Source organism: Glarea lozoyensis, assembly GCF_000409485.1.
Source record: "Glarea lozoyensis ATCC 20868 chromosome Unknown GLAREA9, whole genome shotgun sequence".
NCBI classification, from domain to species: domain Eukaryota; kingdom Fungi; phylum Ascomycota; class Leotiomycetes; order Helotiales; family Helotiaceae; genus Glarea; species Glarea lozoyensis.
In genome coordinates, this window is record NW_007361004.1 from 505495 (window position 1) to 522420 (window position 16926).

Here is a 16926-nt window from a genome sequence, read left to right on the forward strand (position 1 = left end):
AGTAATCAAAGCAATTATCATTCTTTTCCGTCGCAATGGCAACCAACGTCGAGGAAGCCGAAACCACGATTCTGTGTACCAGTAAACAAACTCGGTTCGACATTAAAAACCCCGTATACCAAGAGGTCAGAGAGTTTACTATGTTTCGCGAATTTTGCTTAATGGATTGTAGCTCGATATCGAAGGATTGAATATTACCGTGACATCTGGTCCTAGCAAGTCGGCTGTAAAGCCGAAAGGAAAGGCTAGAGCTGATGGACTGGAACTTCTTTCGAACGCGACGCTGAAACTGAAAGCTGGTGTTCATTACGCACTAATTGGGAGAAACGGTACTGGGAAATCGAGTAAGTCATTCTCCAACTATGAAACATTTCAAATGACCAGAAGAAATATAAAATCAATGGTATAGCGATAGGAATATACTAATTCTACTCCAGCGATCTTGAAAGCGGTGGCACAGAAACTGATCCCCGGTATTCCAATACCAACACGGATCTCAATCCTCCAACAGACTGATGCAGACAAAGCTGCTGCTGGCGATGGATCTGTGAGCAGTATTGCGACTTCCACAGCAAAATTATCGGTACTTGAGCAAGTAATTGACAATGCAACTTCAAGGAACGAGATTCAAAGAGAAATTGATGGTATGAAAACATAATTTGTATCCTCAAAGGGCCTAGACTAATATTTCCTAGTTCTATCTGCAGCGATTGAGGGGCAAACCTCGACTTTAGCAGCACTGCGTGCCTTTAGACAGTTGCACCATGATCGGATGAAGAGAGAGCTCTTTATCTTAGACAAAGATGCACGTTTAAGAAGTGGGACGAGAGGCATGGCAGCCCGTAAAGCACTTACAGCGTTCGAAAAGAAAATTGCAGAGTCTGCAGAAAGGTAGTGGCATATTTCGTTTCTACGAACAATAACTCACATTCTGTTCAGGCTAGCAGAGAAAGATGAAGATCTAACTGAGGAAGTAATACAAGAAGAAACTCAAGCTGCGAGTGACCTTCTTGTCGAACTGCAATCACAAGTGGAACCCGCAAGGATTGCAGATATCGAAACGAGAGCTAGGAATATTCTTACAGGTCTCGGATTCCCCAAAGCCAATTTCGACAAACACGTTTCGACACTCTCAGGTGGATGGCGCATGCGAACGAATCTCGCAAGTGTATTGCTCCAGCCAGCTGATATACTAATTCTCGACGAGCCAACTAACTTTCTTGATCTGCTTGGTATCATATGGCTGGAAAAGTATCTCATTCAACTTAGGGATTCTGCTTCAAATCCGCCAACTGTAGTTTTGGTATCCCACGATCGAGATTTCGTCAATGCAGTATGTCAGGAACTCATCATACTCCGTGATCAGGAACTGGCTTATTTTCGTGGCGACCTCCTTCAATATGACAAATCCATCAAAGATAAACAGCTCTATCTAGGACGTATGAAAGACGCCCAGGAAAAACAGAAGTCACACATGCAAAACACCATCCAACAAAACATCAAGCAGGGAAAAGCAGCAGGTGATGACAACAAACTTCGACAAGCCAAATCTCGCCAAAAGAAACTCGACAATCGAATGGGAATGGAGAAAAGTGCTAATGGAGGGCGATTCAAACTAAACCGCGATCTCACAGGCTTTCATACTACCGCAAGAGCAGAGATCGAGATTCCACAAGACGAGAAAGGCGTCTCCATCACCCTCCCACAAGCACCTGACCTCCGCTTTCCAGGCCCCTTGATCTCCCTCGAAAAAGTAACATTCAAATATCCCTCCCCCAAAAAGACCACGCCTCCAGCCCCAGCAATCCTCACCGACATCGACCTCACCATTCACACGGGCGACCGAATCGGTCTCATAGGCCTAAACGGCAGTGGGAAATCAACCCTCATCAAACTCCTAACAGATACGACGAAACCCACCAAAGGGACTGTGACACGCCATCCGCGGCTACGAATGGGCTATTACTCACAACACGCCGTCGAAGAACTCCAACTCCTCGGCATGGCCGAGCACGAACTCACTGCGCTCGCTTTACTCACACAGGACATCAACGATTCCACCGACGGCGAGGATAAACTCGACGAAGGCGAGATCCGCGGCTTACTCGGCGCTCTTGGACTGCCTGGCCGCACCGCCAGTGACGTTCCACTGCGGAAACTGAGCGGTGGACAGCTAGTCCGTCTTGCGCTTGCGAGACTGCTGTGGAAAACTCCGCAGTTGCTTGTGCTGGATGAGATTACGACGCATCTTGATTTTTATACTGTGACTGCGTTGGCAGAGGCGTTGAGTACGTGGAATGGGGCCGTGGTGGTGGTTAGTCATGATCGGTTTTTGGTGAGGAGGGTGGTGGAGGGGGTTAGGGGGGAGGAGGAGAGTGAAGATGGGGAGGAGGAGGAGGAGGAGGGGAGGAGGAGGGTTGTGTATTTGTTGAAGGGTGGGGGGTGAAGGTGTTGGAGAGGGGGTTAGTCAGTTTGAGGAGAGTTTGGAGAAGAAGGTTGAGAAGTTGTTGATCTCGTAACATGTTGGCTTGCAGTGACGGGAGGCACCAGCTAGCCGAATCTGGAAGGAAACTCTAGCTTGAGATATTCGAAATTTAGCCATATCCAGAAGACAAATATACTGTATCATGAGGCGAAAGCTGTATATCATCACATTACAACCGAAACGCTACTCTGCCTACAGGCTCTAAAACTTGTGATCGATCATTCAAGCCATGATCCGAACAACGTTTCCAATGATTCTATCTATAATATCACTCACAGGCTATAAAATCACGGTATGATCTTCGCCTTCCTAAACCGATCAAAAGCCTTCCACCAAGCTCCCTTAACATCCGTCTCCTCCTTCTTGTCACCCCACGCCTTCTGCACCTTACTCATATCCAACTGCCGATCAAAATCAAACATCGTCATAATAAAATACTGAAACCCTCCAAAACTCCTCTCATTCCCCACGCGTCCAGTTTGCAACCCCTTCTCCTCCTCCAGCTTCTTCCACGCATCAAGATGTTCCTCGATATACTTCCCCGGCTGCGGTCCAGATCCGCCAGCTGGCGGCGCAGTGCCTTTAAGTCCGAAGTACTCACAGATCACAGGCCATTTCTGGGACCAGGAGCTTGGAATCGCATTGTCAGCGATGTTGAAACGTTCGCCGTGCGAAACTTCCGGGTGGAGAGAGGCGTAGATGGAAAAGCGCGCCACGAGATCCTGACTCGAATCATTGCTTTTAATCTTCCAGCTCTTTTCCGTGCCAGGGAACGCGCATTCGGCGCCCTTCCCTTCGACGACGGCGTAGAGAGTGAGGTAGGTCGCGAGGGTTTGGGCGAGACAGTAGATGTTGTTGTTGGGCACGAAGCCGATTATCACGTCGGGCATCACTTCGCAGTATTTCCAGGCTTTGCCTTTGCAGGATTTGGCGAGGTGATCGACTTGTGCGTAGTAGAAGATTTGGGAGGCGTGCGGTTCGTCGAGGCGGGGCATGGATTCTGAGAGGGGGGGTGTGAAGGGGAAGTTTTCGAGGAGGTGGACGCCGTAGGCCTTGGGTATGTTAGATTTGAGGTTTTATAGTTGGGGGGTCTACTAACTTTTGTTCCGGTGGGTAAGACGACGAATTTGAGATTGGGTGAGAGATTCTCAACGGCTTGAACTGCTCGGTCTAGCAATTTCACATTAATAGAAATTTCCTTTTTTGGATCAAGGTCCATTATGTATGCTGCTTGAGTTAGCATGCTCTTTGGTTCATAGTGCTCATAGGTTCACATACCAAAGAAGTACACATGTGTCACGCTTTCAATTCCTTTGACCTTCTCTTGCATTTCTTTTTCCAGCCCTTCCTGCCCCGTTTCTGTGAGCAGATCCAATCCGCTGACTACTTGCAGTTTCTCTGATGGTGGCCATTGTGCCGCTTCTTTACTCAGTGGACGGTTTGTAAGAGCTGTAACTTTGGAGAAAGTACTCTCCTCGGGATAGCCTTCAATCAGAGCATTGGTTATTGCCCATCCAGTGATTCCGCTTGCACCTAGAAATTGTCAACATTCCAGTTCTTGTGAAGTATATGGGTGTATTCCAAAGTTTCCTTACCAAATATCAACGCATGGTTACCCGACATCTCGCTTAAATTCAATTGATCTCTTGAAGAAAGATTTACAAGTCTACACCAAAGAAAATAATCTAGATTAATCAAAACAGTATAATAAAATCACAACAACACAACATCTTCATCTAGCAGTAGCCCTTCGCTCGAGGCTGAAGTGCGGGGTGACCCCGATTCGACGAACGGTCAATTGACCGAGGGGTCTTTTGCAGTCCATGATCAAACATGTACAGGGCCTAGCATTATCCCAGCTGGAACTGAAAGGGGATGATGGAGAACCTTTTCCCGTGTTGTGGTTGCAGGTCTGGGAAATTGGTGCATCTTGGCTGCGGGGAAGGGAGATTGGAATGACTTATGAGGTGCATATTTAGAGTTTTTCATGATTCAAACATGCACGGTCCAGGCAGGATCGTGGGATTTTGCACAAACGACCCGTTTATGAACCTGGTTTGTGCAGGAATCTGGAATTATGCAAGATCATTCGCTTCCTTCCCCAGAAAAGTCTTCCCCAACTCCAATTCCGTCCCCACCATCTCCTCCTCCTCCTCCACACCACCTCCACACTCGGAAGTTCACTCGCTCCCCAGCCAAGGTCGCTGCCACGGAAGAGCCAGATGGACGGACTAGGGTCCCCTCCTCGACCAGTCTAGCAATGCGCCTCGCGGCCTCCGCCAACTCGAACGGGTCGTGTCGTCTTCGTATCCTCATGTGTCAGCTAGAAGCTCCTAGGAATGGCGAAGTTCGCCGCTGGGGAAGAAGGACTTTTTGAACTCCATCTTTCATGGCTCTGCTTTCCACTTGACTCTCTACCCCACATGACTTAATCAAACTTGAGTCAGGATTGGCATCCACGGGCCATTGAAGAGACTAGATTCATGATTGACTTTCCCCATACTCTGGGATGACTCTAGCTGGAGCACTATTCCCTGCATGGTAGATAGTATCCGCCATCAACAGGGTAGCTCCCGTGCTTGATAGCTTCTCGGTTTTTTTCTTTCCTAGTCCGGAGCCTTTTATATCTTTCTTGCTTGACTTTCTTCAAACCATACGTTGCATTCTCATTCACATTGTTTCTTTCAGATACCCATCATGGCAGACTTTCTCGTTCCTAAAGACGTTTCTCCTGATCTTCAAGGCCCAAGGCGGCTTGACGGTCCAATTCACGCAGAGCGTCATGTTAACATCATTTGTGTTGGCGCGGGTGCTTCTGGTCTTCTCATGACCTATAAGCTGCAAAAGCATTTTAGCAATTTCTCTTTGACGGTTTTCGAGAAGAATCCAGAAGTATCAGGCACATGGTTCGAAAACAGATATCCAGGGTGAGTTCCCTCAATTGAACTTACGCTGCTGTTGCTGACGATTTTAGGTGCGCGTGTGACGTCCCATCTCATAATTACACTTGGAGTTTCGAGCCAAAGCTTGACTGGACAGGAGTCTATTCGAGCAGCAAAGAGATCTTTCAGTATTTTGACAGCTTTGCGAACAAGTACGGTCTCAAGAATTACATCAAGACCGAACATCAAGTTACTGGGGCGTACTGGAATGATCGTACTGGCGGTTACGATGTCAAGGTCCGTGATACCAAGAATGGACAGCAGTTTTCACAGCATTGCGATATTCTCATAAATGCATCGGGCATTCTAAACAACTGGAGGTGGCCGGCAATTCCTGGGTTACAGAAATACAAAGGAACTTTACTACATACTGCAAATTGGGATGATAATGTAGACCTCACTGGCAAACACGTCGGTCTTATTGGCAATGGGTAAGTCGAAGTTTCGTCATTAGGGAAGACACAAGCTGACTGGCTTTAGATCCTCCGGAATTCAGGTACTTCCAAAGATCCAGCCGATTGTTGACAAGGTCACAACATTCATCCGTGAGCCAACTTGGGTGTCACCCGTTCAAGGCCTGGAACAGCATGTATACTCAGCAGAAGAGCAAAAAGACTTCGCGCAGAAACCAGGCGTGCTCACAGAATACCGCAAGAACATCGAGCGTGGACTGAATGGACAATTCGGTATCTTCTTGAAGGATACCAAACCCAACAACGACACACACGATTACATGATGGATCAGATGCATCAAAAGCTCCAGAATCAATACCTCGAAGAAAGGTTGATTCCAAAATGGTCAGTCGGATGCCGGCGCCTGACACCAGGTGTCGGATACCTGGAGAGTTTGGGCAAAGAAAACGTCAAAACGGTCTACGGAGAAATCAATGAGATAACAGAGAAGGGATGTCTCTGTGATGATGGGAACGAATATCCAGTCGATATTCTAATCTGCGCAACGGGATTCGACACCACATTCAAGCCACGCTTCCCACTCATCGGCCCAGGTGGCGTGAACCTCCAAGAACAATGGAAAGACGATCCACATTCATACCTCGGCATGGCTGCCGACGGATTTCCAAATTACCTGATCTTCCTCGGACCAAACTCACCTATTGGAAACGGGCCAGTTCTTTGTGCCATCGAAGCACAAGCAGACTACATGCTCAAACTCATCGACCGCTATCAAACCAGAAACATCAAGACCTTCGCCCCAACAAAATCAGCCATCAACGACTTCATCGCCCACAAAGACGAATTCATGAAGAAATCCGTCTGGGCGGACCCATGCCGTTCCTGGTACAAGCAAGGTCCAGACGGACCTATCACCGCTCTGTGGCCCGGCTCTGCTTTGCACTACATCGAAGCTATCCGGGAAGTCCAGATTGAGGATTGGGACATCAAGTATTCTGGCAACAGGTTCGCGTGGATGGGTAATGGGTATAGTCAGACTGAGCTGGATAATACGGCAGACTGGGGTTACTATATTAGGGATCGGGATGATGATCCACCTGCTACTACGGGAGGAAAGAGGAAGGTGCTGAGTAAGAGTGGGACTATGAAGGGGAATGCTGGGATTAACTTTGCGGGAGTCAAGGATGAAGCTCCTGTGCCTGAGAGGGCAAATTTGTAGTGTTGGGGGGTGAAAGCATATCATGAGGTGTTGGGGATTTGGAAATTTGTATATATTATTAGTATAGCTATGGAATGAAATGTGCTACATTCAGTTTTACTTGTTGAAACCCAATCTTAGAGACTAATTGAGCTGGGTGATGATTATGTAGTTCATATGTACAGTAGGCACACTATCAACCTGTTGCCTCGCGCAGTGAGTTTCTTCGCTTAATCATACCACATCTCTTGTGTGTTCAGGAGTCACTCAAACAGCTCACACAGCTCGTGACTTACTCGATTAGGACTTGAGTCCATAAATGGTAGTTGCACAACTCAATTCAACTCATTCAATACACCACGCATCTTGTAATTCATATAGTTCACATCTGGGATACACATGTCATTCACAACCAAATCACTCATATTCTTTCATGTCTCAAGTCAACCCATAACTCCTTATTTCACTCACTCCCTCCCCTTTCCTTCTTCTCTTTCTAACTAACAGTATACCCCCCATCCGCCACCAAACAACTCCCACTCATAAAACTCGCGCCCCTCCCCGCCAAAAAGACAACACAATCGCCAATCTCCTCCGTCTCAGCCATCCGGCCCATCGGCGTCCATTTCACCGCCTCATCCATGTACCCGAGCCGTTCACTCTCCATCAACAACGGCGTGCGCACATAGCCCGGGCACAGCGCGTTGATGCGGATGCCCTTGGAGGCGTAGTTGTTGGCGTCGGATTTCGTGAGCCCGATGACGCCGTGTTTGGACGCGGTGTAAGGGGAAGCGTGAAGGTTGGAGGGAGGCGCGATTAGGCCGTACATCGAGGCGATGTTTATTATGGCGCCGCGGCCGGTGCGGGGACCTAGGTTCCTATACAACTTCTTAGAATTGAATGGGATTGGGAGTTGGTTTGGAGGAAAGAGGGAATGTACTCTTGCGTAAGCATAACTTTAATCTGGGATTTCTGACACCGCCAGACGCCGTGCAGGTTTACGTCTATTACTTTGGCCCAGTCGGCGAAGGATTGGTCGGCTGTTGGGGCGCCGTTTGCGCCTATGCCGGCGACGTTTATGGCGATGTCGAGACGGTTGAACTTTTTGGTTGTTGCGAGGATGGAGGAGGATACGGCCTGGGGGTTTGTTAGTGAAACGTTCTGGGAATGGAAGGATTTGGGGGTGTGATGTGCTTTGAGGTATTTATGTAGAGTGAGAAGGGAAATTGGGTGTCTGATCTTGTGTGTGAGGGACTGATTTGGTAAATATGGTCATGCTTGTTTTGTGATTTCTTGACATTTTTATGACCATGAAATGCTGGACAATTATAGTAGCATCAAACTTTACTCCAAAAACGCAACTAAAACACCACTCACATCTTCATCACAAACGTCCAATTCCTGCGACAAAATCTCAAGTTTAGGGTATTGATCTTGAAGTTCCTTGGTCGTTTCCGTGAGATTGGTACGTGATATATCTGTTAATGATAATCTTTCTATACCGTTTTTTGCTAGGGCGAAGGCGGATGCTTTTCCGATTCCTGCGGTTTGTTAGTCTTTATGTTGGAGAGTTTGAAGGGGTTTCATACCAGAAGCAGCACCTGTTATGAATGCTGATCCTTTGAGTAGGAAAGACATCTGAGATGTATTGATGGGGTCACGTTTTCTGGAGGTTGGAAAAGGGGGTTGATTGGTTTAACTACGCAGTGAGTGAAAAGAAGTGACAGTGTAGTATACTTCCTCTACAATCTTTCCTGAGGTATGAGTTAGGGTACAATTAGTTCAACTTCGTAGTCTCGCAAGTGACTGAAAGAAGTGATATTGCAGTCTATCTTTTTCTCACCACAACTAGGAAATCATTCAGCTTACTCGCTTACAATCCGGACATCGAACTGAAAACCTCCCGTAAAGTCCGCGGGCGAGCCGCTTGACCCTGAAGGAGATTTCTAGGATGGTATTGTTCGAATACCAAGAAGTCTCCAAGATACCAGGGTGCCTGTGACCTTGTAGGTTGCATTGCGGGGAAAGTTACTTGAGTCAAATTCTCCGCGAAGCGAGAAGTCAATGAGTCGACTGGGTGGTCCGAGCTTCTCGAACTCGTTGGCCATACGACTGCAGATCTTTGTTGATCCATCACAACTACAAACGCTTCACTTCATATCTCAAAACGAAGCGTTCGACGTCCTCGTTGCTCTTGTGATCAAACTGCTCTCAGTACAATGAGATGTTCATTGATCAAATAATGCTCTTCAATATCTTCAAACTCTTTGAGGAAAATATTCGGACATATCCTTGACGCGCCTCCCTGACTCGACACTACTTTCCCAAGTTTCCCCGCGTTGGTAGCAGACCCCACATCATTGACAAGCCAGCGGTTATGGAGACCCGGACTCCAGATCAACTTTCCCATGCAGGTACTCTCAACATGCTTCATGTCTGAATGTGCTAGTGCGAGGCTGTGACGCCCAGATGATAGACACGACATGCCATGGCCGCGGATTTTGCGATAGCGGACTCGCCGTGTTCGAAGCTCTGGGATGATGGCGGGGAGATGCATTTGCACAAGGCTAATGGTGGGCTGCCATGGCAAGGCTCTGGACCCTAAGGAATTTTCTTGATTTTGTTGATCTTCCTGTTGTTGAATTCCTCTTCCCATCATATTGTCAGAGATAGTTCAGGAAGTGTAAGCAGAAGAACTCTATCAATCTTCAATCCGACAACTGTCGACGAAATCAGATCAAAATGTCAGACATCAATTCAGACGAATTTGATCTTTCTGCTCTCATCCTGCACAATTCAACCACAGCTCCGTTCTTCAACTCGCCCTCAGGCTCTCCAGCACCAGAGCAAGAGCAGCAACCACAGGTCGAACAGCGACCCATTTCAAAGCGTCGTGGGAAGAAACGATCATCCAGAGCTTGCACGACTTGTAGACAGAGAAAAGTCCGATGCAACATCATAGCTCATGGCGCTCCGTGTAGCAATTGTCGCCATGATGAAATTGACTGCATTCTACCTTTGAGCCGTAGACAGCGGTGAGTAACCCAGTACTTGCAGCTGCAGACTTAGCTAATTATCTTCAGATCAGCTAAGGAGCGCGCGGAGAAGTCTCTGCGAGAGTCTCAGAATGGATCAGAAGCTGGTGATAGATGTCACGGTGGTGAAGAGCTCGAAGAAATTTGCCAGAGTGTTGAGCAACCAGTGTCCATTACAGCTCTCGCACCACATGGTATGAGATTATCAGATCATCCGTTAGCAGAAATTCTGCCAACTGAATCTACCTCATCACATGAACCTGTCTTACAAGCACCAACCACAATGAGAAGCAGAGCTTGGATTCAGATTCAACCGCCACTATCAACAGCACCAATACCAATGACGAGCACAAAAGCACCAGACCAACGACTTCCAATTCTTCCAAAGGTTTTCACACCGTTCCCACATCATCTAGAAGTGGCAGATCTCATGTATCTCCATACTCGCGATGCACTTACCCTTCCATCCGAGTCTTTCCAAGTCGCATTGCTGAAAGCATATGTCAATTATGTACATGGAAGCATGCCTATTCTTGATTTGGAAGAATTTCTGACGGCGGTCAAGTATGGATATGAAGGGCTCAATGAACAGAGAGGCAAGAACGCCGAAAGAGAGCTTGCCGGCAGAGCCCAGATCAATTTTCTTCTATTTCAAGCCGTAATGTTTGCAGGTGCAGAGTTCGTGGAATTAAAAGCGTTGAAGGCTGCGGGATGGACGAACAGGGAGGACTGCAGGAGAATAATGTTTGGTAGAGTAAAGGTATGCACATTATCTAAATTGTATCTTGTTTCCTTGCTGACCCCGAGAACAGCTACTTTACGATTTTGATACGACAGCAGACCGATTGCCAATTGTTCAATCTCTTCTTTTCATGACCCTCTATCAGTCAGAGCCAGTCAAACATCAAGCGCACCGTGCAGCACCAGCAAAGGATGCCAGTCACTACCTGAATCTCGCAATATCTCTTTGCTATTCTCTTGGACTACATCGCAGCCTGCCACTTCCTGCTGGAACGACTTCAAATATGTGCTCCATCCGAAAGCGAAAGCTGGAGCGCCGCATTTTTTGGACAGCTTTCATTCGTGATCGGCTGGTTGCCATATCAGGAAATGAAAGTTGGAAACAACCAGTACGAATCAAGAAAGAAGACTGTGAAATTCCCATTATTGCAATGTCTGATTTTGATATCATGAGCGACGAAGATGACGAGGAGCATATGCGAGATATTACAAACGCGCAAACATACATTGAGAAGGCTTGGTTGTGTTGGACTGGTAGTGATACCACATTTGGATCTGCCGCCCTTACAGCTCCGTCACAACCAGCATCAACAGCGGGGCCAACCTTCGAATGGCAGCAGCTACAACATCAAGCCGTGCCATTTCAAAGCCCAGAAGTGACTTCTCGGCCCCCCGTGTGGCAGGAAGAAGAATCACTCACTCAAATGACAACAACAGCTTGCTCATTTCCGTTCATACCCCCAAGTTCTTCGCAATTTCACATAGCTCATCCCGAGTTTCATGATGTCGATATGCTAGATGAAGACGTTGAATACGTAAATCAAGCAGCCTCATCCACAACATCTTCGGAATCGCCAGTGCCAACACCACCAGCCTTTGAGGAGTCAACAACATTCAAGGCCGCGAATGAAACTGTTATCAATCCTATGAATGCAGGCTATGGTGTAGATGGAGAATACGATGATTTTCTTGAGCTACTGCGGCCTAGTATTGAGGTTGTGACGCCAAAGGAAGCTGCTACTCCTAATGTCGGGAAAATTACTGTGGTCGGAATCAACAGAGGGATTAGGGAAAGAGGAACAGGTGGTAAGATGGGAAGAGATCGCAGAGAAGGACGAAGTCCGTGGGCGTTTGCGTTGGAGGTTGATAATGATTGTGCGTTGTAGTGTTTCACTTGGAGGGTCCATTAAAGGGAAAAGCTCTGGAGTATATACCAAATATCAGGTTTCAGCAGATAAATTATGGTCAACATATCAATTTGATATCAATTTGTAGAAATAATGCCTTCTGGGGACCAAATACAACCCGATATTTTGCCGAGAATAACCTTCTTTTCATTTTGCCTTCCACAACTTCGATCATCCAACTCTAACGCACCTCTTCCTTGCCATTCTTTTACACACAACTCCATCGCCTAACCTACGTGTTTGTAGCACGTTACTGACTTACAGGTCGTAACTTACCAACCTTCATCATAACCACCTCCCTCTCCGTCACGTCACGCTTTTCAACCAAACGCGTCAAGTAACACCCAAATATCTCACCGACGCTCTGATTCGAAGAGGTTGCAAAGTTCAGCCACACCCTCCTCTCATTTGCTCCGTCTGCGCGATTTTTGAGTTTCGTTGCACATCGATGCTCGCCACCAGTTGGGTGTTTGTTGCTTATCGTAATGCGAGGATACTACATGTGGGTTATCTCATAAATCAGACGCTTCTCCGTGTGTTTAATTGGTCAAGGACCCACCACAAGTTTTAAGGACCAAACAAGTGGGTCTCACGTGAGGTTTCTTACTGCGAAGCGTCTAAGGATAAACGGTTCCGATTTATATAGCGTACTATAAAGAAATTCGAGTACCTCCCCGCGCCCTTCTATATTATAAGATAAATATAATACTAGGTATTAACCCCTTTCGTACTATACCCTATATTAAACGATGTAAATCGATGAAAATACCCGATATTTAGTAGTCGGCGTGAAACGAGCAGGGGGGATGATTTATGAGATAACATGTGGGAGGGGTATGGGGATCTTAGGTCATGTGATTGGGGAGGGAGTGGGGCTAGATGTTGGTTGCTGAAAAGGCATGAGGAAAGCTGGTCATGGGTTTGGTATATTGCTTTATTGATTTTGCTAAAATGAGTACAAGATGAAAATGCTCAGATCCTTCCTCTCCTCAAGAAGGAGTTGGGAATCTCGACATATTTCGCCCTCAAATACTCGCACAAGTTCTTGCCTAGACCATCATACGTGCTGGTTGCGTTATAACTTCGATCTAGATGATCATGGAGCAAGAAATGCACTGCCTTGATACCCGGTATCTCAAACCTCTCCACCAGCTTTCCGTTATACTCTGGACCCAGCAGCTGGATAATCTTATCTACCGTCAGCAAAGACCGAAGCCAGTTCCACTCATCATCTTCGCGAACGAAGAATCCTAGATTAGCATCTGAAGCTTTATCTCCAGATCTTCCGAGCACTCTGAATCCGAGTGGACAACGTGTTGTGGGACCGAAACTTGAAAGCTCGACAGGATCTTTCGTCTCGTAAGACCATTGACGCGTGCTATACAATTCCATTGCAGGCGAAGGAGCAACATCAATCGTCTTGTTATCCCACAGAAGTTTGACTTGATGATTAACTTCTTCCTGCGGAAGTAGTGCTGCCCAGTATTCGTAGAATTCTTTACCTGCAGATTGTCGGATATCGTTCTCGATAGTGGCACCCGGACACGATTGAAGGAAGTTTTCAAGACACCAGCGGTTAAACCCAGGAACTTCCATCGAATCTTTGACGACCAGAGATCTATCTTTGGTTTGGGCAAAGACTCGGAAGTCTACGGTCGCTACGTCTTGATTTCGCGGGTCTTCTGGACAGTAGCCATTCAGTGTGAATTTCAAGCAGGAGAAGCGATCGACGTTCTTTCCCATTGATGCTCGGACTTGCTTTTCTGTCCATTCGGCTTTTTGCTCCAGATCAAGACCGACGAGGAGATAGTGGAATTCAGCCTGATATCCGCCGTGGGCTGTGAGACCAACTTTGGTCGTTGTTGGCGGAGGTTTGCCTTTTACTCCCGAGACGAGAACTCGATCTCTTCCTTCTTGGGTCATGTTGATGCCTTCGAGAACAGCAACTACATCAGAGCCATAGTATTGAGGTCCTTGGATCTCATACAGTAACTGAGAAGCTACCGTTCCCACAGATATCTCTCCTCCGGTATCTGGCTCTTTGATTATCGCACAACTTCCGTCAGGAAATATCTCTGCGATCGGAAACCCGATGTTTTCGCACCCGTCGAACAGATCTTTGAATCCAGAATAATATCCTCCGCAGACGTACGAGGAACATTCAATTAGATGACCAGCAATCAACGAACCTGCTACTTGATCGAAGTCCTGGTCTCGATTCCAGCCATGCCACCACATGGCAGCTCCAATAGTCGGGGCAGCATCAGCAACACGACCACAAATAACGATATCGGCACCTTGTCTGAAAGCCTCAGCAATACCAGCTCCCCCAAGGTAGCATCTACGATCATCAGTACCAGGCTTTTATCTCCAAAATTACTTGGAGTACTTACTGAGCAGCAACAGGATCAAAACCCCAATCCTTCAACTCCCCACCAAAACATATATTCTCAAATTTCTCACCCTGCTTCAAAAGCTTATTCACAACATCCAACACCTCATCCCCCTGTATCCACGCAACCTTCAACTTCCCCTCCAATCCTCCCTTCTTAATCGCTTTCTCAACCTCTTTAGCCAACATTTCAGTATCGCTAGCTCCAGCATTTACAGCCAACTTGATCCCTTTCTCTGCAAGAACAGGCAGCGCAGGTGTCAAGTTTGCCATAAATGATGGGTCGTAAAGTCCCATTCTCTCAGAGGTATCTCCTTTTGCTAGAATTGCTGACTTGGCAGCACCGTGCCAGGACATTGTACATTCTGACATCCAGTCGCCAACGATCACGTCGACGTCGCAATGAGCGAGAGAGCAAATGGCACGTTGGCGATCTGTGAAACCTCCTGAGGCTCCAGCGACTCGGAGGGGTCTTTTGGTTGTGCCATTTCCATTTGTATGCCCGTTGGTTGCCATGTTTGATTTTGTTTTGTTTGTTATCAAGATTGAATTCGAAGTCAAACACTTTCAGCAGCTTCTCATCTCATATTTCCGACAGCTGAGATCGTTTTGGCTCCATCCATCTTCTGAAAACCCCATGTTAGCCGGCTAGCGGCAACCATCGTATTGAAGGTTGCATCTCGCCATGCTTCTCAAACTCGGGAAATGCAGACCGGAAAGTTGACTCGAGCTCAAGTGCGGGCGGGCTACAGGGGCACACCCCTGAAATGCGACGCCATGCACGCTGACAGGATCCAAAACGCGGGGTACTTTTAGTGGCATGCAGACTGAATCATGGAGGGGCGAGATGCCTGCGTTCTTGATTCATGGGGATTTCGCAGCATTGTCATGGAAAAGTACTGTCCAAGCGAAGGGAGATAGTTCTCGGCTTTATGAAGGACTCTCTACAAATTTCAGGCTTTTGGTCTGTTGATAGCTGAATGGCAAATCTAATTGTGTCTAACAGATCTATGCTAGATTTGGTTTACTAGCTTGCTACTTTTCCAACACAAATTCAAATCCCTTTTTCAAATTACTAAAGAATTTCTCCACTGGTTCTTTCAGATGTTCAGACGGATAGACCCAAAACCAATGCGGATATCCTTCGTACTCTTCGTAACGATTTGATACCCTGTCTGCTGTTAGAAATATCTGTTCTGATTGCAAAAGACTGTTGCTTACCCATTCTCATCCAAAACCTCCTTCATCAACCTCCCATCATCCCTTAAAGTATCTTGTCCACAAACCGCCATGTAAACCCTCGGCAGCTCTTTTATCTTTGTATGCAACATCGGTGAAACATAAGGATCCTTTGGATCTCCTCCATACGCATCTGCTACCATTAACATCCCTTCATCAACCATCCCCAGGAAAATGACTCACCAAAAAACATCTCCATAGCCATCTTAGTATTAACAGTATGCTCAGCATGCTCCTCATAACTCCGATACTTATCCCTAAACCTCTCAGGCACAACCTCCTGCGCAACCGTAACAGGCACCACCGCAACCACACCCGCCACACTTCCCCCCTTTCCAGAGTCAATAAGTCTCAACGCCGTACTCAACGCCAGATTCGCACCCGCGCTCGTCCCACATGTCACGATTTTCCCTTCCTTGGTCTTCAAGAATTCAGAGTTGGATAAACACCACTCATACGCCTCCACGCAATCATCCAAGCCCGCGGGATACGGATGTTTAGGCGCAAGTCTATAATCCACACTCACGACCACGATCTCTGAATCCCGCGCTATACGTCTACAAACCGCGTCTTCGCCCTCGAGATCCCCCATCGCCCAGCCACCGCCATGATAAAACACACAGGCGGGTTTGCTGCCTGGGACGTAGGTTTTCGGGGTGTAGATGCGGATTTTGGGGCCCGAAGGGAGGGTTTGGTCGTGGGTGTCTACGGAGGCGTCGGGGGGTGGAAAGGTGAGTTTGGAGATGAGAAGGGGGGCCATGGAGAGGTATTGTGCGTCTGCTTCGGCGGGAGTGGAGGCACGGAGGAGGAGGCGGGTGCCGAGTTGGGATTCGAACTGTGTTTTGTTAGAATTGAGGTTTGGAAGGGATTGGGGATGGAGGGTAAGGTACGTCGAGCCATGGTTGAGCGAAGCCTTCGTTGTCTGGCATGTTTGGTGAAGGTTTCGGTTTGGATTTGGAAAGTGATGGTAGGAGTTGAATCGAGGAGGACGTGGTAAGCGAAAAGATTAAGTTGTTAGTGAGGAAGAGAATTGCTAGATACTTCGCAAGGCGTCAACACTTCGAGTACCACCCAATGTCTATCGTGCACACAACGGTACACTAAGGTCTTGCGTTACATCTTGAACCATCTCGAGGTCTACAAACCACCCCAACCCATCCAATCACATATCGCGGGGTCCCCCCCGCGTATTTCAGGGGTTCGGGTAAGCACTCCCGCACCCCAGCACCCCACAATCGCCAGCTCCCCTGCACTCCAATTCAACATCTCGAACCGCGACCTCGGCCAGAGTAT

The 16926-nt window shown here is 47.4% G+C and overlaps 8 protein-coding genes across 8 annotated transcripts; 3 read left to right on the plus strand and 5 right to left on the minus strand.

The window, feature by feature from the left end:
• Positions 1–35: 35 nt before the first annotated feature.
• GLAREA_08102 (P-loop containing nucleoside triphosphate hydrolase) lies at positions 36–2446 on the plus strand (the record flags this gene model as incomplete). Its single annotated transcript, XM_008090148.1, has 5 exons — positions 36–125; positions 173–344; positions 438–644; positions 696–891; positions 940–2446. 5 exons carry the CDS (start codon positions 36–38, stop codon positions 2444–2446), a joined length of 2172 nt encoding a protein of 723 aa, XP_008088339.1.
• A 326-nt stretch (positions 2447–2772) lies between these two features.
• GLAREA_08103 (NAD(P)-binding Rossmann-fold containing protein) lies at positions 2773–4108 on the minus strand (the record flags this gene model as incomplete). The annotated part of the gene is made up of 4 exons (XM_008090149.1): positions 2773–3537; positions 3585–3712; positions 3764–4018; positions 4081–4108. The coding sequence occupies 4 exons, from the start codon at positions 4106–4108 to the stop codon at positions 2773–2775; spliced, it is 1176 nt and encodes a 391-aa protein (XP_008088340.1).
• A 1074-nt stretch (positions 4109–5182) lies between these two features.
• GLAREA_08104 (FAD/NAD(P)-binding protein) lies at positions 5183–7060 on the plus strand (the record flags this gene model as incomplete). The annotated part of the gene is made up of 3 exons (XM_008090150.1): positions 5183–5412; positions 5460–5858; positions 5908–7060. The coding sequence occupies 3 exons, from the start codon at positions 5183–5185 to the stop codon at positions 7058–7060; spliced, it is 1782 nt and encodes a 593-aa protein (XP_008088341.1).
• Positions 7061–7535: 475 nt separating this feature from the next.
• GLAREA_08105 (NAD(P)-binding Rossmann-fold containing protein) lies at positions 7536–8677 on the minus strand (the record flags this gene model as incomplete). The annotated part of the gene is made up of 4 exons (XM_008090151.1): positions 7536–7917; positions 7980–8176; positions 8417–8580; positions 8629–8677. 4 exons carry the CDS (start codon positions 8675–8677, stop codon positions 7536–7538), a joined length of 792 nt encoding a protein of 263 aa, XP_008088342.1.
• Positions 8678–9239: 562 nt separating this feature from the next.
• On the minus strand, positions 9240–9473 carry GLAREA_08106 (uncharacterized protein; the record flags this gene model as incomplete). The annotated part of the gene is made up of 1 exon (XM_008090152.1): positions 9240–9473. One exon carries the CDS (start codon positions 9471–9473, stop codon positions 9240–9242), a length of 234 nt encoding a protein of 77 aa, XP_008088343.1.
• A 308-nt stretch (positions 9474–9781) lies between these two features.
• GLAREA_08107 (Zn2/Cys6 DNA-binding protein) lies at positions 9782–11981 on the plus strand (the record flags this gene model as incomplete). Its single annotated transcript, XM_008090153.1, has 3 exons — positions 9782–10074; positions 10123–10834; positions 10887–11981. The coding sequence occupies 3 exons, from the start codon at positions 9782–9784 to the stop codon at positions 11979–11981; spliced, it is 2100 nt and encodes a 699-aa protein (XP_008088344.1).
• A 993-nt stretch (positions 11982–12974) lies between these two features.
• Positions 12975–14910, minus strand: GLAREA_08108 (uncharacterized protein; the record flags this gene model as incomplete). Its single annotated transcript, XM_008090154.1, has 2 exons — positions 12975–14343; positions 14396–14910. The coding sequence occupies 2 exons, from the start codon at positions 14908–14910 to the stop codon at positions 12975–12977; spliced, it is 1884 nt and encodes a 627-aa protein (XP_008088345.1).
• Positions 14911–15429: 519 nt separating this feature from the next.
• Positions 15430–16562, minus strand: GLAREA_08109 (alpha/beta-Hydrolase; the record flags this gene model as incomplete). The annotated part of the gene is made up of 4 exons (XM_008090155.1): positions 15430–15565; positions 15616–15766; positions 15817–16468; positions 16524–16562. 4 exons carry the CDS (start codon positions 16560–16562, stop codon positions 15430–15432), a joined length of 978 nt encoding a protein of 325 aa, XP_008088346.1.
• Positions 16563–16926: the final 364 nt, after the last annotated feature.